The sequence below is a fragment of the Orbicella franksi genome, chromosome 4, assembly GCF_964199315.1.
Source record: "Orbicella franksi chromosome 4, jaOrbFran1.1, whole genome shotgun sequence".
Taxonomy (NCBI): Eukaryota; Metazoa; Cnidaria; class Anthozoa; order Scleractinia; family Merulinidae; genus Orbicella; species Orbicella franksi.
In genome coordinates this window covers 26,989,801-27,013,532 of record NC_138148.1, presented here as the reverse complement: position 1 = coordinate 27,013,532, position 23,732 = coordinate 26,989,801, and the positions used below count along the sequence as shown (strand labels likewise).

The 23,732-nt window shown below is 38.7% G+C and overlaps 3 protein-coding genes across 3 annotated transcripts in view; all 3 read left to right on the top strand.

The window, feature by feature from the left end:
• LOC145485252 (uncharacterized) lies at nt 1-20,095 on the top strand. Its single transcript, XM_081463954.1, has 11 exons — nt 1-1,220; nt 2,066-2,204; nt 3,191-3,507; nt 4,147-4,285; nt 5,306-5,643; nt 6,427-6,565; nt 11,350-11,672; nt 12,433-12,571; nt 15,603-15,940; nt 18,194-18,332; nt 18,848-20,095. The coding sequence occupies exons 1-11, from the start codon at nt 921-923 to the stop codon at nt 18,853-18,855; spliced, it is 2,319 nt and encodes a 772-aa protein (XP_081320080.1). The 5' UTR covers nt 1-920; the 3' UTR covers nt 18,856-20,095.
• Nucleotides 6,582-11,378, top strand: LOC145485255 (uncharacterized). The gene is made up of 2 exons (XM_081463958.1): nt 6,582-9,704; nt 10,437-11,378. Exons 1-2 carry the CDS (start codon nt 9,339-9,341, stop codon nt 10,554-10,556), a joined length of 486 nt encoding a protein of 161 aa, XP_081320084.1. The 5' UTR covers nt 6,582-9,338; the 3' UTR covers nt 10,557-11,378.
• Nucleotides 20,096-21,503: 1,408 nt separating the features above from the next.
• Nucleotides 21,504-23,732, top strand: part of LOC145485194 (retinoschisin-like) — a 3,950-nt gene continuing 1,721 nt past the window's right edge. The window contains exons 1-3 of the mRNA XM_081463896.1: nt 21,504-21,914; nt 22,650-22,764; nt 23,335-23,654. Of these exons, the coding sequence (XP_081320022.1) occupies nt 21,570-21,914; nt 22,650-22,764; nt 23,335-23,654 (780 nt within the window). The 5' untranslated portion in view covers nt 21,504-21,569. The remainder of the gene's footprint in view (nt 21,915-22,649; nt 22,765-23,334; nt 23,655-23,732) is intronic.

Here is a 23,732-nt window from a genome sequence, read left to right as displayed (position 1 = left end):
GTAGTAAGTATTGCGCAAATACATGTAAGCTGCGTGAAACGACCGTGGGCAGTGAACAGCTTGCCTCGTCATTCGAAAGCGACTCTTGAACTCGTCAGAAAAATAAAGAGGTATATCGTACCCTTAATATAGTCGCAGACTTCTTTTAAATTCCTACGCATGTAAGAGCTAGCTACCCTGATAAAAGTTATATCGTCGTTCTCACCTAATACATCGTTAGTTTCAACTTCAGAGTCGTAGAGCAACTCCAAAGCAAGTAAAAAAGGTCAGTCGGCCTTTTTTTTCGTGGGGAAAAACTTGGAACGTGATGGCCTGGGACGTGTTGGTCCTACCAACCGGAAAATACTGTTCCATTCGTCACATGGATTACCAGGAATTTTAAACGGGAATATTTGGTCGAATAGAACGCGCCCCCGTCTTTTCGGCCCGTTCTGTGAGTTACGGATTCTCGTCTTTTCCCCTTCGATTTATGGCCCAAGCGCCAAGCGCGCGGGCCATAAATCGACGGGGAAAAAACTCGGTCCCTAACTTACAGTGCGGACCTCGAACTCGGGTAGTAAGAGGTATGAAGCATTGCAAATATGTAATTTATGCATAGTTTATGAGCATAAAACAAAAGATGTGCAGGCTCAAGGACCTTCCAACATAAATCTTAGTCTGTTTGTTTGCATCTTTGGTGTTTACCAGCCTTCCTAACCATTTTTCTCTATTAACTGAGGTTTTCTAGATAGCACTGAAATATGCTTTAATTCTACAGCTTTAAATTTTCGTGGAAAATACATTTGACTTCTTAGCTTATACGATTTAAACAATGACAGAGTGTATTGCCCTTGAATCTATACTATTTAGCTTGAGCAAAATCTAAGATCATTGTCCAACTTTCATCTTTGTTGCTTTTAGGGTGTGGAGGTCCCTTGGGAATGGAGAACCTTCAAATAGCAGCAGCACAGATTTCAGCCTCTTCTCAGTTTGATGGAAACCATCTCCCAACCCACGGAAGACTACATTTCAAGGGCGGCCACGGAGCATGGGCTGCAGGTGCGAATGATCCTAATCAGTGGTTTCAAATCGATCTTCGTGTTGAGGCAAATGTCACCTTTGTGGCAACTCAAGGGAGGTACGGTAGCTCCGGGCAACGGGTGACCCAGTACAAGTTACAATACAGCAAGGATGGACTTTCGTTTCAGGTTTATAAGCAGAATGGAGAGAACTCAAACAAGGTGAGAAGAATTGTGACCAAACAAATAAAAAAAAAAAGAACAACAACAAAAAACAAATTTAAAAAAAAACAGACAGGGAATCAAGGAATCAGTGCCGGACCTCGGGTTGGGGTTTAGGAAGTCAAGAAAAAAAGGTATCAGACATACCCAGTTAAGACATTAAATTGTGACACTTAAAACCGTTTTTTAACTGAGATGAAAGGCCCTGAAAACCATACTCTGTTCAGCGACCCATTCCCGCTTACGCGACATAAAGGAAAGCCCCCTTCACCGTCACGGGTGTTGGACAAACTAACTATGCTCATCGTGTCTTGAAAAATCACAATCACAAGGATTGTAGAGTTAAATAATTCACATATCTCATCTCCAGAAGAATCAGTTTAAGTGATTTCGCTTCTATCCTTCAATTGAGACAAAATTCACTTTTGCAGCAACCGAGAAAAACGCTTTTCCGACCACCCCTTGAGTCAACGAATAATTTAAATTAAAATTACGAAAACAAAGAAAGAAGAAAACGGAGAGAAAAATTGGGCTGGAAGAGAATTTATTTATTTTGCTGTCTTCGAATATTACTTATTTTACATGAATTTATTTATGCCATTCTATAAAAGGTTATTTTTGTCCTAAAATCATGAAGAAACTTCTTCTAAAACTCGAAGAAACGCGTGGGAGCGCGCAGATTTAAATCCAAACCTAATAATTCTGTGCTTTCTTTCATACTCTATACCGACTTAAACCACCCATAAACGACTCCGGCTACACAAAACGAGTCAATATAGACTCCCACTCGTCTAGAAGGTATTTTATAACTAGCTTGTATTTACGTTTATTTTACTTATCTTTAGGTGTTTGTTGGAAACAGTGATCAAGACACCGTGGTAAAACATCCTTTGATTCCTCCAATCGAAGCGCGATACATCAGACTGATACCCACAGCATGGAATCACCACATCTCCATGAGGATAGAGCTCTACGGATGTTTTGGTAATTAGCCTTCGGTTTAATTCTCAAAAATTGCCAATTGATAAATTTCTGTACCTGCTTCACGATAAAGTGCCAAAATTTGCGCCTTTAATTTGATTCTTTTGATCGTATAATGAATGTGTACTTTGCCTGGGCGTAAATTCCAACTGTGGCTGCCATTCAGAATTCTGGAGTTAAGTATCGAAGTTTCGCTCGGTCGTCTAAAAATGGCGCAATTTGTCAAAGTATCCTTCATAATTTTTCGTCTAGCGCGCTTAATTTTCTCGGGCCAAACTAACCATTTAGATATGGTATACCCATAGCATAGCTCTTTCTTTAGTAACTCGTACATGTCAAAGAGTTCTGACGTTCTAAATCAGTTGGAATTTGGCTTGTAAATTAAATTGCGATAGTGGTATTTTTCAAACGGCCAAGAGGATTTACTTCAAGATGACTTTTAGCTCAGAGGAATCATCAAAGCGTAAATTAATTACAAACCGTGTGAATACGAAATCAGGCAAGTTCCCTTCTCTCTGTACTAGCCTGCTGAAAATTGGCAATTTTGCATAAATTCTATCGGCCATCTTGAGTGATTGAGCGGTATTTCGAACTTTCCTGGACTTCACAAAAATGTGAACTCGCTGAAACTTTTAAAGTATATGTCTGAAACTTGTTCACCAAAAGGGTCTTTTTGACGCAATGAAAGAAAATTCAAATTTTCCGACCTGTCGTCGGATTCTCCATATTTTAGAAACGGGTTTTTGCATTCCGGTTATAAGCCCCTCGGATACAAGTGCCCCTCCCCCTTTATAAGCCCATATATGCATCTAAAAGCCCTTACGAAGTTGTATAATCCCAGGGCTAATAAGCGGCAGTTTACGGTATGTAACTTGAATATGGTTGAGTTAGAGAACGAAAGAGTGCACTATTCTTTTGAATCTGTTCCGCCATCTTAAATTCTGTAAAATCTACTATACGACAATCATTTGCCTTTTTTTATTGTTTAGAGTGTCTGGCTCCGTTGGGAATGGAAAACTTTAAAATAACTCCCACACAGATAACAGCGTCGTCTCAATATAGTGGAAGTCATATCCCAAACTATGGAAGACTACACTACAAAGGTAATGCCGGCGCATGGTCAGTAAAAGTGAGAGATCTACATCAGTGGATTCAAATCGATTTTGGAATTGAGACAACTGTCAGTTATGTGGCAACTCAAGGAAGGCATAATATCGAGCAGTGGGTGACCCAATACAAATTACAGTACAGCAACGATGGAAATTCATTTCAGGTTTTAAAACAGCACGGAGAGAATGCAGATAAGGTTAGAATATATACTTAATAACACGAAAAATAATCAACAAACACTAACGGTTAACCAGCTTGTGCCAAAAAGGCTAACTGTCTTGAACAACAAACAACATCGACACTCTAACCACAAGTATTCCTGACACCTGGGATGCCTGGAATTGTCAAAAGTAAACTAACAATATATAAACGCACAGTTTACTTATTTTACAATACACTGCTTTAAACACTTTTACAATGAATGTAAATTACCAAAACCCATTACGCTACTTAAGACGTTCCGACAATATATCATTTACATACTTGGAACATAACGATCTATGAATTACTATGTTCCGATTATCCTGTTTAACTATATATTCTAACGCATCTATTCTATCTATATTGTGTCTCCCGCGCCATCCATGTGTGAAGAATATAGCCAATCAGAAAGCTGGAAAGCCATTGCATATCAGGCGGTATTGAAAGCATACGGTCTGCTAATCTGAAAAATATGTTAGGGAAGGCTCGAAACAGTCTGACAATCTTCGCTGATGAAGACGTTCCCAGTTTTGTACGATTGTCCCAAGTCGAAACATAAGCCGAAAACTTCTCCTGAGTCGAAAGCATTACATTAGTAATTTGTATATACGTTTGTTTATTCGTGTTTCTGCAGGTGTTTGTTGGAAACAATGATTCTGACACCGTGGTAAAACATTACTTAACTCCACCAATCAAAGCACGATACATCAGACTGACACCAACAGCATGGAAGGGCCACATCTCCATGAGGATGGAACTCTACGGTTGCCTTGGTAACTGACCCTTTAATCCAACCCTGAAAGTCAACAATCAGTAATTTTTACTTGATTGTACCTTGCCTTGGAAACTGACCCTTTAATCTACCCTTAAACCCAACAATAACTAATTTTTACTTCTTAGTATCTTCACTCTAGGAGAAAGGGCTTTAGCAGACTTGAAAGAGTTTATTACTGCACGGGAGTACGTGCGAGATGTGGGAGACTGGCTACTAGTGAGCATGTTAACGGCTATGAAAATGTTGAAAAAACGAGCAAATCGGAAATTTATCACAAAATTGTGATAATGACCCTTCGCGGCGGTTTGTCTATGGGAACCCATCCCATCAAAGACATTCTTTACGCACAGATCAACGAAGTTCTCAAAACGATTTCCTAAAGCCTATCCGTAATTAAAACCATAGATGTTGAATCTCTTTTTCGTTTCACCCTTAATGTTAACTGCAAGAATTCCTTTTAGTCGCCTCAGTAAAGAGTGATTTGCTACATCCTGAATCTCTTATTTGTGAGCAGCAGATCTAGATAATTCTGGATTTTTTGTCACCTGTAGAGTGCGTTCGAGTTCGCAAAGCTATACCGGTTATTTGTCACCTTGACGAGCGTCGCACGCTCTTCCGACCACGGAATACAGAAAAAAAAAAAAAAAAGATGTAGACACGAAAAAATGCGAAAAAAAATCCAAGAAAGCGAGCCAATTGAGGAAAAGACGAAAGTGATAGAAAAAGGGACAAAAAGACAAACGCTTAGTGTATTACTGAGGATCGAACGGAGACGAATTGTTTACACTCACATGTAAGTTATGTTGGTATTTTCTTTTCAACAATGTATAATAAAACAATCATTAAATTCGGTTTTTCGTGATATCCAGAATAATCATGGTCTCGGTAAGTGTTATCAACTGAAACCTGAGACTGATAACGTTCACTTACCGAGACATGGATTATTTTCGATATCAAGAAAAACAGTAGCTTAGCCATGAATTGTTTACCGTATACCTTATGATTTGTCATTTTGTAGACGTTATAAAAGCTCTTGGTATGGAAAGCGGTGCTATTGCAGACTCGCAAATAACTGCTTCTTCAGAATATGATATTTACCACAACCCTAAGCGAGCGAGATTGCATACCAAGGAAGCTGGACTCGGAATAGGGACTGGCGCCTGGACAAGTTTGGCAAATGATTTGAACCAATGGCTTCAAGTTGATCTTGGTAAAATCACGCCTGTGACACATGTGGCTACACAGGGAAGGAATACCTGGTCTCCTGTACAGATGGTAACGAAGTACAAGTTGCAGTTTAGCGACGATGAAGTATCATTCTTGTTTTACAAGAGACAAGGAGAATCTTCAGACGCAGTAAATATAAATATTATTTATATATTACAAGATATTCTTTCAAGACATTAATTTTTATTTATCAAGAGCAAGACGAATGATACCTGTCAGACTTATCATACGGCTAACGTGAAGTGCGTCAAGATTACGCGAAATTTCTTTTTATTTCTTTGATGACATCCTCAGCCACATTGACTCAAAGAACGGTTAACAAGAGCCAAGTAAATAATCGTAGCATTTAGCAGGTGCAAGTAATTGGTGTTTGCGTTGCTTTTGCATTTCTACACTAAGGGATTGGTTTAATATATAGATTTAGCCAAGTCTAAAAGCGGAGCGCCTAGTTATAATAAATTACCCCGCCTTCAGCATGCGATCTAATCGAAAACCTGTACCTGGGCAACGGTCAACTTTAAAAAACACGTGACCTCGATGAGCTCTAAACATGAGCCTGGAATATGGTCACATGATACCGGTCAGCGGATACCTTGTTTTGATTGGTGTCAATTGAACATGACAAAGATGCCCAATATCAAAGATGGACGCTGTAAAACCGCTCCTCTCAGTCTCTAAGTGAAAGGTTGTTGCAGAGTGTGTCATTTCATATTGATTTACATGAAGAGGGGTATGGACGAATCGTAACTCGCTCGTACGCGTTTCTTTGCACCTCGCACCAGCTACACGTTTCCCACGTCGAGTTTTGCTTGGTTGACTGCGATGTCGGGGCCCTTTTTAATGAAATTTTGTTACTCTGAAATGATATTCTGTAGATTGTTTATCTGCTCTCCCCTCTGATTTTTTTCTTAGGTTTTCGATGGCAATATCGACCGCGACACCGTTGTCTATCACCATCTAAATCCAGCAATCACTGCACGTTTCTTACGAATAAAACCAACAGCATGGCAGACTCATATCGCTATGAGGATGGAGCTCTACACTTATCCAGGTATTTTACAGGCCATTTCAGAATTGCTTTTTAACTCTGCGTCAAAACGAGTCTTCGGGCGACACCATACATTTGAAAATGTGTTCCGCCCGTAGGCTGACTTTCATGCAAATCAAACTCATTTTCATATGAAAGGTTTTTCACGAGAAGTCGTACTTTTATAAAGAGGCGGAAGGTATCCTGGAAATAGACTATTAATTGTTTTTTTTTTCATCATGTTTTCGTAATGTTTGTGACAAATAGACGCGCAAAACGTTTTGTTTTCGTAACATTTTAACATGTGTTTAAATGTGCTACCTTGAACCACAAATCAAAGGGGAAAAACTCGATCAGTTATTATATCCGTGAGCAGGCAAGATGAACCAAATCCCGCGCTGTGATTGGCTACCTGAGCTGGCAAGATGGCGCTATCTTGCTCGCTCGGGACTATACCTGCTGTATCCCCCAAGAAAAAGTCTTCTGTAAGCCATGTAATAAATTCTTTATTGACCATGCTTGGCCTCGTTCAGTTTTGAGAGTTCATGGACCGAGATGGAGTCGAGGTAAACACGCAAAAACGAACTTGGCCGATATCCAGCTCTCTAGACCTCACAGTAGATCAATAACACATATGTATGGACCTCAAAATCGGTTAGTAAGAGGTATTTGTGATGTGTATACCTGACCCGTGTCATTGAGGAATGCCTTTTTGGGGACGAAAAACAAATAAAAGTTGACGAAAACTTGTTATAACGAGTAGCCTCTAAGTAAGCATTTGTAACGCTTTTTAAGACAAAATGTTATTTTAATCTTTTCTACAGATACGTAGTCTTGCAATGAGAAGGACATATTTCTTGCAGAGCATGCGCGCTACCACACAGGCCGCTGGAGATTAGCTGAGTACTGGATCGATGGAACTATAAGCCAAATCGGAGTTTCAAGAATTAGTGCACTGTACGTGCGTTGTTATCCCTAATTTATTTTCCTCTTTTGTTATTTAGGAAAGAAAACAAAAAAAGAGATTCAATTAAGGATAAGAATGCAAGCACAGTGCTCTAATTCTTGAAATTTTCGATTTGGCCTATTTTGCTAGTGCAATTTTCTGTTGTTAGCAAAGTACTTCCCAATCATTGACAAACATGCTGATATTTAAAACATTATAATACATTAAAGACATCCTTGATTTTTAAACGCAAGCGTGAGTCTGGTGACTTCTATTTTATTACAGAATTGAAATTAACATTTAAAAATGCTTTTTTGTGCCATGTTTAAACAAATTTTGGGAAAGGCGTTAAGAGTAACTTTCATTTTTTCGAAAAATTCGGGTGACTCTTAACCCGATCCACAATTTTAATTAAAAGAAAACGAACTTAGAAAAACAGCGACTTTCATATCTAATGGTTCGCGTTATATTTGGGTTTCTGTCCTAGTCTTCGCACTGGAGACACGAAGACGACGGCAGCGACAACTCGCTGAACAAAAGGGGTTATAAGTAGAACAATAGCTGTGCTCGTGCGTTATAAATCTTTGCATAGTTCTTTGCCGTTCTCTGCAAAACAACAACGTGAAGTCACCAAGTTCTGCGTAGTCTAAGGAACGCGAACGACGACGATTAATTTTTCGTGCAGTTCCATTTGGAATTGAGTGCTATCATTTCATATTTAGCCTGAGCACGTTTGCAGAGCTAGTGGTGTACTGAACAGATCTAGACGATCGCGAATTTCGCTGATAAAATATAAATTCATTTTTGACCAGGGGTCGTCCTTGGGGTCGCCGTCATCGTTGCTTAAGCTCCCTATTGATGCTGACAAAGCACGTTTACTAAACACAAGTCAAGCATTTAGCAGTGAACAGCACAGTGAAGATATGACGTCAGAATTTGTCGCCATGGAAGTGCTAAACGCGGCAAAAATGTGCCCTGGTTTTGAATTTAACTTCGATTTGATCTCCGTATCGATTCTAAATTTGGAACAAATGCCTGCAAATCACGTGCTAACCGTCAATCAATGTCAAAGACCAAAAATGCGCTGTCCAGATAAATGCTCCACATTTTGACATAACCTTAATCGATTTGACTTTCTTGTGAGAGATCTTAAGTAAACACCTTTGGAATAAAGGCACTTTCATAAGCTTAGCGTCATGAAATTTAACACGAACGCGGCCTCAGTTTTATAGGTGACCAATTTTCTTTTTTCTTTTTTGGGAAAGGGAATAAAAAGTAGAAATTGCCAGCATTATCTATTAAATGGCCTGAGTATTCGTCAAAGTCTTAGCTGTCAGCTAAGAAATGGCACGTTTTTGAGCGATAGCTGAAGAATCACTAAAACGTTAACTGATAATTGGATTCCAGCGAGCCATCCAAACCCTCTACATAATAGAACATTACATGGCCGTTTACCACCTAGAAACACAAATTTCATCTTCATTAGGCTCACTCCTAGGAGATGCTATCCGCGCGAATATGTATTTTTTTTTAACCTCCAGCTGACATGTAATATTCTCTGTTTGTCTAAACCAAACTTGTTTAATTTGGGTGAAAATGATTGTCCAATGAAACTCCTATTTATATCTAACATTTTACCCCAGTCCTCGTTTAGAAAATGAAGGCAAAGAGAAACTCTGAAATAAATTACAAAATTGAATTTAAATGTAATTTTCTGATTGACGTGTGGATCAATTCGCTATTTCGGAGTCTTTCGGCCTTTTGAGTTACCCTTAAAAAACAGTGGTGCATAATATTTATTCACTGCGAAGAACATGTTTCGCATTGACACGATATTTCTGTTCAACAGGAATGTTTAATTTTCTATTTATAATTATTCTGTTCCGTTTTCCGTGTAGTACAGGCAAAAATCAACGTTTGATCCAAGGTGGTCATGGTTCAAAGCGATCTAGTTTTCAACACGGAGTGTCGTACGCAAATTTTGTAGTTCACAAGTTTCAGCATCTTCAAGGACCCCTCTTAGACTCTTCTTGTGGAGTAAATCGGGCTACAGAGTGCGCTTTCGCCTGTGTTGATAATCCGCCCTGTGTTTCGTTCAACGTTGCTTCGTCGCCAAACGAAAGTGGAAAGCTTCGCTGCGAGCTGCTAAGGGAAGACAAGTTTAGAAGTCCTGACAAACTGATCGTTTCGCAACAGTTTCACCATTACAGCATAAAGGTGAGTGATAATTTGAAATCCAGCTTAATATAACATTAGTCACTACTGCAAAAGAGTTATTTTACTGGCAATGATGTGTTTAGAGGGATTTGTTTTCTTGCAAAGAAAAGATGAAAACTGAAATTGGATGGATAAAATAATAGATTTTACGATATGTGTCTTAAGGGTCTGTTACGGGCGGGGAACGGTCTTCTCGGGAGCTGTTTTGAAAGCAAACTCCAGTTACGTCATATATCATATTCTCAACTGTCCTTTCTGAGCCGTTTTAAAATAAAGTTACCATAAAAAGCGCGCTCTGATTGGCTGAAACAGCATACTTTATCAGAGAACAGATGCATGGTAGGCTGCTTAGGAATTTTGACAAATTTGACCCAAATTAAACATGCCCTGTGACTCAGACAAACGCAATGGAAACGAGCTTTTTGTCTGCAATAAATATGGCTACACGAAAGCCATTGTTGACAACAGTAGTGTTAAAATTCTGAACCTAGCAAATGCTTCGATAGGAGATGTTATATTTGTTACGAAGGCGGAAATTATACTAGACATGTAAAACAACGTCAGAAAACATCAATTGAGCTGTCTCTGTTGATGACGCGTCTCCTTGTTTGTTGGAGGCCTTTCTACAATGCACTTGTTATACATTTTCTGTATAGTCGTACGTACTTGTTTGAACAATGCCATATATTTTCATGGTTGTTGTTGTTTGTTTTGTTTTTTTTTTTACTGTAGACACCTTGTTCAAAGAATCCCTGCAAAAATGGCGGCAGCTGCATTCCAAATTACGAAGATCACTACCACTGTGTTTGCGCACCGGGCTACACAGGTTTTCATTGCAAGAGAGGTGAATAATACCAGGATTTTCATTTACAGTCATGCTGTGGTTTAGTGATCTTTTTTTAATTTTAGCGAGGATGTGTCATTTTTGCTTTACAGCAATTAGCACAAAACTCTGTTGAAACGTCAATTTATTCAAACACAAACAGGACTAGATGCTTCCGACTAATTGTACATAATAAATACTACCTACTTCACTGTTTTCCTGATTCACTGGTCACGAACAGACTATATATATCCTAAAAAAATCACGCGCTCTACACTGAAGTTATATTTTTTACCAGCGGGTTAGTCACTTAGTGAACATAAAACCACGTCAAAACAATCATAATAAACGTGTGTTTGAATGTTATTATCAGTCCTCACTTTCAATTTCGGACTTTTATCTGTCGTCGCTTTTTCCAAAACAAAGTCAAAGTACGTGTATTAAATTTTGGGTGGCCGCTCAACGGGTAAGGAAAATAGAAAACCCTCATCGGGACGATTAAAAGATGGTTTTGTATACAGTATTTTACTGACAATACTTTCGGGACTGATATCTGTCCGCTTACTGTAGGTGGTAACCGTTTAATAGGGCCTTGACTGTAGTTAAAAATTATTCAACGAGGTGGAGCTGAATAAAACTTGCCAATCAGTTCTAAGCTAGTCATTCAACGCGCGTGTAAAGCACTACTCACTTGTATACATAACCTGAATATGATTAAGTTCAAAATAACATAGTTTACTGTGCTCGTGAATCTATCTTGCAACCTACCTTGTGTAAAACCATTCTATATGACAATCATCTGCGATTTGTTTTGCTGTCTAGAGTGTCTGGCTCCTTTGGGAATGGAAAACTTTAAAATAACACCGACACAGATAACAGCGTCGTCTCAGTATAACAGAAGTCATGCCCCAAACCACGGAAGACTACACTACAAGGGTAATACCGGTGCATGGGCAGCGACAGTGAATGATATGAATCAGTGGATTCAAATCGATTTTGGAATTGAGACAAATGTCACTTATGTGGCAACTCAAGGAAGATACAATAGCGAGCAATGGGTGATCAGGTACAAGTTACAGTACAGCAACAGCAACGATGGAAATTCATTTCAGGTTTTAAAACAGCGAGGAGACAACACAGACAAGGTGAGAATATTTCCTTTACAATACGAAAACAAATCAATAAACTGTTACGGGTGATCAGCTTATTTCAGACAAAACAGATATACTAACAGCGTCTTGAAACATAACAAAACATATATCTTGGTTGAATAATAAGCAGCCATCGCTAGCACTCTACACACTAGAATTTCTCACACCTGGAATTGCCAAAAGTAAACTAACAATATATGTAAACACATAATTAACTCATTTTACAATACACTGCTTAAAACACTTTCACAACTACATTACACTACCAACAATTCCATCCATTGCGCCACTTGGAACGTCCCGACAATATATCATTTACATACCTGGAACATAATTAATGATCTATGAATTGCTATGTTGCAATTTTCCTGTTCGACTAAATTCATCGTATCTATTTTATCTCTATTGTCTCTTGCGACATCCACGTGTGAAGAATAGAGCCAATCAGAAAGCTGGAAAGCCATTACATATTGGGCAGTATCCGAAGCACATGGTTCTGTAAGTTAAAAAGATTTGTTAGGTTCGAAAGGGTTTGACAATCTTCGCAAATCAAGAACGTTCCCAGAGGACAGAATCTCAACAACAACCAAGCATTTTATTTTGCCAAATTTTAATACAAAAAGACAACAGCATAAAAACAAATCGCTTTTGCCCGATTCTCTAAAGTCGAAATATGAGCCGACAACTTCTCCTGAGTCGAAAGCATTACATAAGTAATATGTATATATACGTTTGTTTATTCGTGTTTCTGCAGGTGTTTGTTGGAAACAATGATTCTGACACCGTGACAAAACATCACTTAGCTCCACCAATCAAAGCACGATACATCAGACTGACACCCACAGCATGGAACGGCCACATCTCCATGAGGATGGAGCTCTACGGTTGTCTTGGTAACTATTCCTTAAATCCAACCCATAAACTCAACAATGACTAATTTTTACGTAGTTTAAGGCCACAGTTAGGTTTTAACGTCCTTAGCATTTTAAAGCAGAATTGGTGCTTCTGACGGGTCACGTGACATGTCGTATGACGTTTAGCGTAAAATAGCCTTTATTTGAGGAATTGCCGGTTTTCATGTGACGTCATCATTTTCCAAACTTAGAAATAACCAATCCTTTTGAAGTTTTAGTTTCGTCATATAGAAGACCTACCAAGAACCTGACGTTTTACAACGTGTAAGTTCGACGGGGTTCTTTATTTTGTTACAGAGGGCGTTTTTGCGTTGCGTGACATTAAAATGGCGGCCCAAGAGGGCTTCCGCGTATGTCAAAAGAGGAGTTATCGTTCACGTTTCTGCTAACTGAACAGTCCTTGTACTAGAAGAATTATTGCTTTCAATGTGTGGGAACTCCAGACGGAGTTACAAGTTTTCGTTTCAATGGTGAAACTTAATGACAGATGTTTCTGTTACTTTACGGCCGCTATGTTGGTGCTTCTCGGAAGGACATCAACATGGCGACTCCAAACAAAGCTCTATAAATTTGAGTGAAACACTTTTCCGAATAAGGTGCGAATAAAAAGCCACACACACCTAAATCTTGGCGAGGTTGTTTATATATCAATCACCTATCATATCCCAGATTCTTGACAAAATTTCTCGAATGATTCCGATTTATATTTTTGATTGCGTGACAGTGGAAAGCGGCAATTGGTGGCGGCTTTTAGTAATATCATTCAGCAAAAACGCGTTTTAGATGCAGGTCAATTATTTCTATCCTCTCGCGTTTGGAATGACCGTCCCTCTTTAAGTAGAAAAACCTTATAGGGTCAAAGGTAATTTTTTTTAAACAAAATTTGACGTGAAGGCAAGGCAGGACGCCGCCTTTTATAATCAGAGAAAACTTCAGCATGGTGAAACAAATGTGACAAGAGATATAGCTGCATAACCATAGTTCAACTTTACATTCCTTACCCAGGCCTTGAACTGCTTGAATCATTTGCACTTTCACCCCGGGAGAAAGAGCTTTAGGAACCTCGAAAGAGATTATGACTGCAGTGCGTGCGAGACGTGGGAGACTGGTCACGAGGGAGCAAAACAAAACCAACCTATGTAACGTCTATGAAAATGTTGAAAAAAAAACTAGTAAATCGGAAAGTTTTTTCAAAATTTTGCTCATGACCCTTCGCGATATTTTTCTTATTTGAACGCATCTCACTATAAACAGTCTTTACGCAGAGATCAACGAAGTTCTCGTGACAATTTCCCAAAGCCTATTCGTAATTAAAACCACAAATTTTTAATATCTTTTTCATTTTACACTTAATGTTAACTGCAAGAATTCCTTTTTAGCCTCCTCAGTACGTAAAGGGTGACTTTGCTGCATCTTTAATCCCTATTTTGTGAACTGCAGATCTAGATAATTCTGTGAACACTACAAAGATTTTCTAGTGTTATAGTGCGGAGCAGGGATAGCGCAGTGGTGAGAGCGCTCGCCTCACACCAACGCTGGCGGCCCGGGTTCGATGCCGGTGTGGTGCTACATGTGAGTTGAGAATGTCGTTGGTTCTCGCCTTGCTCCGAGGGATTTTCCGGGGCCTTCGGTTTTCCTCCCTCCGAAAAAAACCAACATCTCCAAATTCTAATTCGACCAGGATAGAGCGCCCGCATGAAAACCAGCTAAGGCTGATGTGGCTTTCTCTCTAAATATTGTAATTCAAATATTGTAATTTATGCGCACTTCTAACAACGAAATGCAGAAAAAAAGATGTTTACACGAGAAATCCCAAAATAGCCAGGAAGAAGCCAATTGAGGAAGTATTAAGAAAATCTGATAACGAAAGTGATCGAAAAAGAGACAAACGTTCAGTCCCTTAGTGAGGAACGAAGTCTCCATTAGACTAAATTGTCTACACTTACAAGTAAATTTAAAAGTAAATTTTGTTTAAACTTTGTTAGTTTGTAGGCCTGGGTGACTAACTGTGGGACATCAGGTTAGTTTTTTGAAGTATTCAATATTTAGACAGAAATCCTTTTAAACGGTCCTTGACCAGACGCTTGAATTTCGTTTCGAGTAAAAGCGACATGCCCATCTTACAATTTTTGGCTTCGCGCTACACAGGAGTTGAAATCGCTGTGAATCGTTCTCAGGTTTAGTTTCATGTACTGGTTCTTCCTCAGTCAAGATATGTTATTATTTTAATCCCTAATTCATCATGAACAAATTGAGGCCTGAATACTTAGATACAATTTCCGCATTTAAGTGGAAAGTCTTAAATAAGCTTAATCTAGTAGGTCAAAAAGCTGACCGGTAGTGCTTCTAATCTCCTGATGGTCTTCTCTGGGCAAGAATGGTGTACATCGTAATTTTGGGTAAGTTTCTTCGACGTTCATAAAAAATATTCACAAGATCCCACAATAATGCAAGCGTAACCCTGGAAAGTTGTGTCTGAAGTTTCTTTTGCCCGCACGTTATCTGAAGATTTGAGACACTACCGGTTTTTAATCTCGTTTCTCGAGTCAGTGCAAGCTTGTAGTAATGAGCGACTCTCGAGAGTTCGGCTACAGGCTCGATTTTGATTGCTTTTAGAAACAATGGAAATAAGTGAAAGTAGAACACTAGCGTCTCGAATAAGCCACGTGTTTGTCAGTTATGCATTGCGCAAGTCCGATATTTTCGGACTTACAGGGTCGTTCGTTTCCCTGCCGCTGGTTAAGGGAGCAAAGACCCTGGGTATGAGGTATAAGTTATGTTCGTTGCACATCAGCCTACGTTCGTGTTTTTATTATTTTGCAACAATATAAAACAAAGAAAAAACTAAATTCGGTTTTTCGTTACATTTAGAATAATCAAGGTCTTGGTAAGTGTTATCAGCCGAATCCAAAGGCTGTCAAAGTTTACCTCGCCCTTGACTATTCTCCATATCACAAAACACATTATCCAATAATTGTTTACTGTGGTCCACGTCTTTTTCATTTTGTAGACGATATGCAAGCTCTTGGTATGGAAAGCGGTGCCATTGCAGATTCGCAAATAACTGCTTCTTCACAATGGAACGTTTACCACAGCCCCAAGCGAGCGAGATTGTATACGAAGGAAATTAGACCCAGAAATGAGATAGGCGCCTGGGCAAGCTTGAAAAATGATTTGAACCAATGGCTTCAAGTTGATCTTGGTAAAATCACGCCTGTTACACACGTGGCTACACAGGGAAGGAATTTCCGGTCTCCACCACAGATGGTAACGAAGTACAAGTTGCAGTTTAGCGACGATGGAGCATCATTCGTGTTTTACAAGAGACAAGGAGAATCTTCAGACGCGGTAAATAGAAATTTTATTACCAGATATCTTCAGCAAGACGAATCAAGTTGCCTGTCAGATTTGTAATACGACTAACGTCAACTGCGTCAAGATAAAGCGAAATTTCTTTTTAGCGGAGCTCCTGCACGCCGAAGGCGCATGAGTGGAGCCCCATACCTTAGAAAATTTAGTAACCCATCGATCTCACAAAGTTTGGTTCTCACGTGACTGTTCGTACGTACGTTCGTCCGTACGTACGTCCGAACGCTAAGCCCTATTCCTTGAAAAATGAGAGTAGTAGTACCATTACCATAGGTACATCTTTGATATTGGACATCCATGTTATGATTAATTGACAGCTGTCAAAACAAGGTATCAGCTGACCAGTATCACGCGACCATATCGCGAGCTCAGGTTAAGAGCTCATCGAGGTCGCGTGTTTTGTTAAGTTGACCACTAACCAGGTACAGGGTTTTCGATTGGATCGTGGGCTCAAGCCAGGTTATTACTTTGAGGGAGAGGGAGGGAGTACAAGCTAAGACAAAATTTCGGCGCAAATTAAACCCTGACGCGTTGTTGACTTTTCCTCCGACATATTCCTCGCACAATTGCCTCATGGAAGTCCCTGATATATTGCGTACGTAGTTTCTACAATCTTGATCTTGGGTATACTCATTAGGTATGGTTTGTTAAAATGCTTATTCCCTTTCACTCCCTGTGGAACATAGGTCTATGGAAACTTTCCGCCATCTCCTTCTGTTTTGGGACAACTTTTCGATCTCCTTCCAAGTGTAGCCTGCCTTTGACGCCTCATGGTCCACGGTTACTTTGTTAAAATGTAACTAGAAAACAATAGTGAATTCACACGCTGAACAATCATATGCTCACAATTGATCATTTTTCGAATTTCTGATCCAGGGGAAAAAAATCCTCTTTTCTTTTACGATTATTTATTGTAATCAGGAGCTCCTCTTTTAGGGTTGGCTAAATCTATGTATATTATTTCTTTGATGGCAACCTTAGTCACATTGACTCAAAGAACGGTGCACAAAAGCCAAGTACATGATAATAGCATTTAGTGGGTGATAGACCAGTTTTCACTCGTGTATCGAGAGAAATTCAAGTATGCGTTGGTTTTGCATTTGTGCACTTAATGATTGGTTTAATATACAGATTTAGCCAAGCCTAAAAGAGGAGCTCCTGTGCCGGGTTGTTCAAAGCCCGATAAAGCTTACCCAGGATAAGCGAGAGGTTTGATTTGAGTTTTGTACCGTGACGGTGAGGTTTTCTGTTTATATTATTTGGCCTTCTGTTTTTGAGCTTGAATAATCTCAAACTACACAAAACAAAAGCACTGAAAAACATTTGTATACAAGAAAAATTTATACTTCAGTTAACTTTTAACTCTTGGTTAGCGTTAACCGGCTTCCGAATTCGAACAACCCGGCTCTGCAGGGGCCCGTTTCACGAAGGTCCCGAAAAGTTTTCGCACCCGGAAAGCCGTAGCAAAAACTCAAACCTTATGATTACCGAGCTGTTTTATTAACATATTCTTGATATGAACAGGGGTTCCCTGCATACAAGAAGTTACAAGCGTATACACTTCTCTGTTTTTAGATACAGATTAACCAAAAATGCCTTTGCAGGCCCGAAAAGTTTCCGGAGCTTTGGAGAAACGGGGCTCAAATCAAAACAAGTTAACCTGTCGTAAGCCCGCGATCCAATGGAAATCTAGTACTTGGTCAGAGGTCAACTTCAAAAAAAAACAACACGTGATCTCGATCAGCCCTAAGCTTAACCCCATGATATAGTTGGGTGATGCTGGTCAGCGGATACCTTGTTTTGACAGGATGGATGTGCAATATCAAAGAATTACGCTATAAACCAAGGCTGGATGTCTCTGTCAGCCTATTAGCTAGCTGAGTATGGGCACCATTTTCCGCGACTACTAGCCATGATACCATTAAATTAATTAATTAATTCATTGGTTTTCTTTTCATGAGTATGGTGCTCCGCTTGGCGGCCCCTCAGGCCGACGGTGTTCCACTATAAACTTACACTGCTGTCTCAACCAATCCGAGATTAAACAAAAAACCAACCGTGACTCGCTCGCAAGCGTTTTCCCGTTTTTTTCGCGCCAGTTACACGTTTTCCCATGTCGAGTTTTGATTGGTTCACTGTAATGTCGGGGCCCTTTTCAATGAAATTTTGTTACCCTCGGTATGATATTCTGTACATTGTTTATCTACTCATTTCCGCTATGTATATGTTTAGGTTTTCGATGGCAATGTCGACCGCGACACCGTTGTCTATCACCATCTAAATCCACCAATCACGACACGTTTCTTACGAATAAAGCCATCAGCATGGCAAGATCATATCTGTATGAGGATGGAGCTCTACACTTATCCAGGTGCTTTAATTTACTTATTAATTAATTGGTTTATTTATTTACGTTTATTTTCTGTCATCATGTTTTCTTGATATGCAGGAGAAATAGATGTGTAAAACGTTTTGCTTTCGTTAAACTTTGACATTTGTTAGAATCATGCTACCGACTTAGAAATGAATTCGAATTGACTCGTTTTACTTTTGACGTACAGTTATTAAAAAGTCGTTTCGCGCGACTTGAAATGTCTTCGAGAACTTGTCAGACAAAGCAGAGATATAAAAAAATTCTTGCTTAGACCATAAATCGAAGAAGAAAATCTCGGTCAATAACTTACATTATGGACCTCAAACTTGGTTAGGAAGGGGTATTTGTGAAGTATATACCGCACCCATGTCATTCAGGAATGCCTTTTTAAGAACCGAAATCAAATAACAAGTGGCGGAAACTTGCTATAACGAAAACAGCTTGGCCCTATATATATAAAAGCATTTGAAAACCCTTATAAAAACAAAATGTTATTTTAATCTTTTCTACAGATTGGTAACTTCTTGCAGTTAGAAGGGCGCTTGGAAAGGCGTGATTCTTGAAAAGCATACGCGCAACCATGCAAGCCGTTGGATATTAGCTGAGTACTCGATCGATGGGACTATTTTGCTAATGTCATGTTCTGTTGTTAGCAAAGTACTGCCCAATCATTGGTAATTATGCTATGGTCATTTTCTTTAAAGAAATGTTACCATGTTAATATTATAATGCATTAAAAACATCTCATTTTTTAGTTTAAGTGCTTAAAACTCGAAAGTGAGTCAGGTGACTCCCATTTTATTATAATGGAATTGACATTGACATGTTAATATGCAAATTTTCGCCAATTTTAACATATTGTGGGAAAGGCTTTGAGAATAACTTTCATTTTTAGCAAATGTCCGGAGGTCCTGAAAGGGCCCTAGTCGGCAACTCCTTTGTTTTTGTTTACATGCGAGAGTTTGGCTATTATATTTTATTCGGGGCATGTTGAAACGAAGAAAATCACTGTGAAACTACTAAAGATAATTACACATACTTTCAGGAACTCAACTTACAGTAAAGCAATAAAATTTCGCTTCACCATGCAATATCAATAATTTAGATGGTATCGAAAATGGCAAAGGCTGACAAGAGTCCTTTCAATTGTGTGTCCTAAAACCAAAACCAAAGCAGTCATTCTGGCCATCAGACAATCCAGTGAATCAGTCAATACTCGAAGTAATTACATATTGCTGACGCGAAGCGCGGGAAAAAGCATGCAAACGAGTCGCAATTGGTTTTACTTCTGATTGGATAAAAACGTGGCGCGAGTTTTAAAGCCAATAGCATCACTTTTGCAATTTGTGTTACAGTGGTTTTCAACTGAGTGTCGTGAAACCAAAACCAAAGTAGTCATTCTGGCCAATCACAAAGGACACAGACATTTCAGTGAACCAATCAAAACTCAAAGCGAATCCATGTAGCTGACCCGAGGCGCGGGAAAACGTGTGTGAACGAGTCGCAATTGGTTTTGGTTTTACCTCCGATTGAATGATTAAGTTGAGCGATTTTTTTTAACCCAGGTGCTCAGCACAGTAGTACAAAACCAAAATAACTGCGAATTACTTCCGATACTCAATATTGTAATTATTTGTTTAATTAATAATAATTCTGATCTGTAAATGGAATTCGTGATAATTTTAACATTAGTGCTAATGATAATTTTGTAATTCATTAATGTCTGACAGTATTTTTGTACTTTGTGTCATTGATAATCCTGTGATGAGTGCTAACTAGTGACGTTTTCAAGTAGCGCTAGTAACAATTTTTGTAATATGAAATTAATGTTTGCGAAAGGTTTGTAATTCAGAAGTCTACTATGAGCTCTAAACTTTTAAAAGCAGCTCTTTTATGGGGATCTTTATTGGCTGTTTTTCAAGTTTAACCTTAGGCAATTTGTTCTGATGTTCTCTAGTTTTGCTCCATTTTGGCGTCTCTCTTTTTTTTTTTTTGAGTCGGAATAAAGAGCCACAATGCGGTGACAAACGTGACAGAAATGCGTCAGCACGATAAGAGAATACATGTATTTGTAGTTTCTCGTCCTTTGCGTTGAAAAACCTTGAGCTTCGATCAACCGGCGCTTATCTAACACTACCCATAATCTAACTTTCGGCATCGTGCGAAACAGCTGTAAACAAGCACCTATGACCTGCAGCATCCATATCTAACGTCCGCGAGTCAACGTATTTTTGTATTGTACAAATAAGTTAACCACTAGAATAGTGTTTCCGCTGACCGCATGTAGTGCAAATAGTAAGATAGATAGATACAAGTTTATTATGTCAATACACTTAGCTATAAGAGTTTCAAGAGCTGCGTAAGCTCACCTGCTTGTTTACATGATTACACATTATTTTGTACTATGCACATTACATTATCTATTAGATTTGTTATATTTATGAATTTTGTATTATGCATCAATCTGAGCAAATCAATTTGAGTTTATTGTAAAAGAACCTAGGTTGACATTTCCTTGGAATAAAGAAACTTTCATTAGTTAAGCGTCATGACTTTTATCCCATACTCAGCCTCAGTTTTATATATAGGTGACCACTTTTGCATGCATACGGCTGAAAAATGTATAAACTGTGAAACTTTCATCATTATCTTAATAACGGGCCTACATGGAATTTAATTGACAGCTCGAGAGTTCAACAAAGTGTTAAGCTAAGAAATGACGAGTTTTTTCACTGATAGCTGAGAAATCATTGAAACTTTAACTGTTAATTGAAATTCCAGCGGGCCATCCAAACCCTCTACATAATGAACAGAACATTACATGCATGGCTGTTTGCCGCTTAGTAACACGAATTTCATCTGTTCTGGGCTCACTCTTTAAAATACTATCCGCTAGAAATATATTTTTTTCTATCTCAAAGCTGTCACGTATAATTCTCTATTTGTCCAACGCAAACATCTGTGGAATTTGGATAAAAATGATTTTGCAACCAAAACTCATTTCCATTTCAAACGATTTTGCCCCAGGTCTCGTATGCAAAATGAGGGCAAGGAGAAAATCTTAAATTACTTACCGAATTTGACTGGAATGTCATTCGCTGATTGGCTGATTGACATGTCGATCGATTCGCTCTTTCGGCGTTTTGAGTTTACCTTAAAGAAAATAATGTTGCATAATATATATTCAGTCGAAGAACATATTTCGTGTTAAAACGATTTTTCTGCTAAACGGAAATGTTTAAATTTCTATTTACAGTTGTTCTGCTCCGTTTTTCTAGCAGTGCAGGCCGGGATCAACATTTGATCCGATCTAGTCATCTACAGGGGATTTCTCACGCAAATTTTGTAGTTCACAAGTTTAAGCATCTTCAAGGGTCCCTCTTAGACTCTTCTTGTGAAGTTGCTCACGATGATGACTGCGCTTTCACCTGTGTTGATAATGCGCCCTGTGTTTCGTACAATCTTGCTCTGTCGCCAAACGAAAATGGAAAGCTTCGCTGCGAGCTGCTAAGTGAAGACAAGTTCAGAAGTCCTGATAAACTTATCGTTTCGCAACAGTTTCACCATTACAGCTTAAAGGTAAGTGCTAATTTGAAATCCAGCTTAATATAACATTTAGCCACTATTGCGTAGAGTTGTTTTACCAGCAATGATATGCACTTGGACGGACATCCCAGTTGCTGTAAAGAAAAGGAGAAAAATCAGAGTGGATAAATGAAATAATTAATTAGTGGAGTCATTTGCACGAGGGCATTTTCGCGGGGGCTATTTCGAAAAAAAACCCTACATTTTGTGCCGTAAATCGTTCTAAAGCTTATAAAGCAACATAAAACACCGAACAACATATGCACATTGAGTTTCGCCCAGTTTAATTGCAATGGCGTGATGTTTGGTAAAGCGAATTGTAAATGCAAATCAGGCTCTTTGGCCCTACCAAGTACACAGTGTTTTTGAGAATCGACAGAACGAAGAAGATCTTTTTCTGCTATCGAAAGAAAATAATGAAACTATTTCACCGAAGATCTCAATATTTAGAAAAAGGTGATCCATGAGCCTATACTTCAGGACCTCAAGTTAAATGTCGGTCCGTATTTTAATTTTCAAAAGAGGGTATTGCAATTAATAATTTAGTAAGCGCAAAACTGCTTCAAAACGTTAATAACAGCCGGATGCTGTTTAGAAATAATGTAATTACTTGAGATATTTTTTCGCTGGAGACCTTTTTACAGTCCAATTTTGATACATTCTTTTATTTTCTCGTACATACTTGTTGCAGCAATAATGTATTTTTCCATGGTTATCTTTTTACTATAGACACCTTGCTCAAGAGATCCTTGCAAAAATAACGGAAGCTGCATTCCAAATTACGAAGAGGATCAATACCATTGTATTTGCGCGCCGGGCTTTATAGGTCTTCATTGCACGAAAGGTGAATAAAACTATAAATAAATAAATAAAAAATACCAGAAATACGTATGAATGAGTTAACTCAAGTGGCAGGGAACTCTGCAGTTATTTTATTTTTATCGAATTTTTAACCATGCCTTGCTACAAGCCAAATATTTTTAAAAGAAAGAGTAGCTTTGTTGTTTTGTTTTCAATTTCCATCGTATTGCAAACTCATGGAAATATAGGACCCCAAATTAAAATTGTAAATCCAGAAGGAAATGTATGCCAGGGACACCGCTTGCCCCCTGGGGCCCATATTTTTATGAGTTTGCAACACATTCTTATGAAAATTCGAATATTTACCAAATTTGTCGTAGTAAATTGATCTATGGAGGTGTCTTTTTTGTTTGTATGAAAAATACGAAAAAATGGCTTCTGCCTTTGCGGAAAACATTTAATTTTCTGGATAGCAAATATGCTTACTTTATCTTTTACGCTTTCATGGTTTAACTTGAAATAGTTGTATTAGCCTTGAATCTATTTAGCTTGAGTAATTTAGCTTGAGTAAAACCTAAGATCATCCTATGACTTCCAACTTTGTTACTATTAGAGTGTCTAGCTCCCTTGGGAATGGAAAACTATCAAATAACAGCAGCACAGATTTCAGCGTCCTCTCTATTTGATGGAAATGTTGTCCCAAGCCACGGAAGACTACATAACATGGGTAATGTCGGCGCATGGATAGCAAAGGTGAATGATCTGCATCAGTGGTTTCAAATCGACCTTCGAGTTGAGGCAAATGTTACTTTTGTGGCAACCCAAGGAAGGTATGCGGACCCTTACCAGCGGGTGACACAATACAAATTACAATACAGCAAGGATGGACTTTCCTTTCAGATTTATAAGCAGCCTGGAGAGAACTCAAGCAAGGTGAGGGTTGGGATGGGCTTCAAAATATATTTTGGGATCATTCCCAGTTTAAGAATCAAATATTCACCTTTGTATACT

Coding starts and splice junctions, on each gene's coding strand:
- LOC145485252 (XM_081463954.1), top strand. CDS start 921: ATGGAGAACCTTCAAATAGCAGCAGCACAGATTTCAGCCTCTTCTCAG. Junction 1,221..2,065: donor ATGGAGAGAACTCAAACAAG/GTGAGAAGAATT, acceptor ACTTATCTTTAG/GTGTTTGTTGGAAACAGTGA. Junction 3,508..4,146: donor ACGGAGAGAATGCAGATAAG/GTTAGAATATAT, acceptor GTGTTTCTGCAG/GTGTTTGTTGGAAACAATGA.
- LOC145485255 (XM_081463958.1), top strand. CDS start 9,339: ATGTTTAATTTTCTATTTATAATTATTCTGTTCCGTTTTCCGTGTAGT. Junction 9,705..10,436: donor TTCACCATTACAGCATAAAG/GTGAGTGATAAT, acceptor TTTTTACTGTAG/ACACCTTGTTCAAAGAATCC.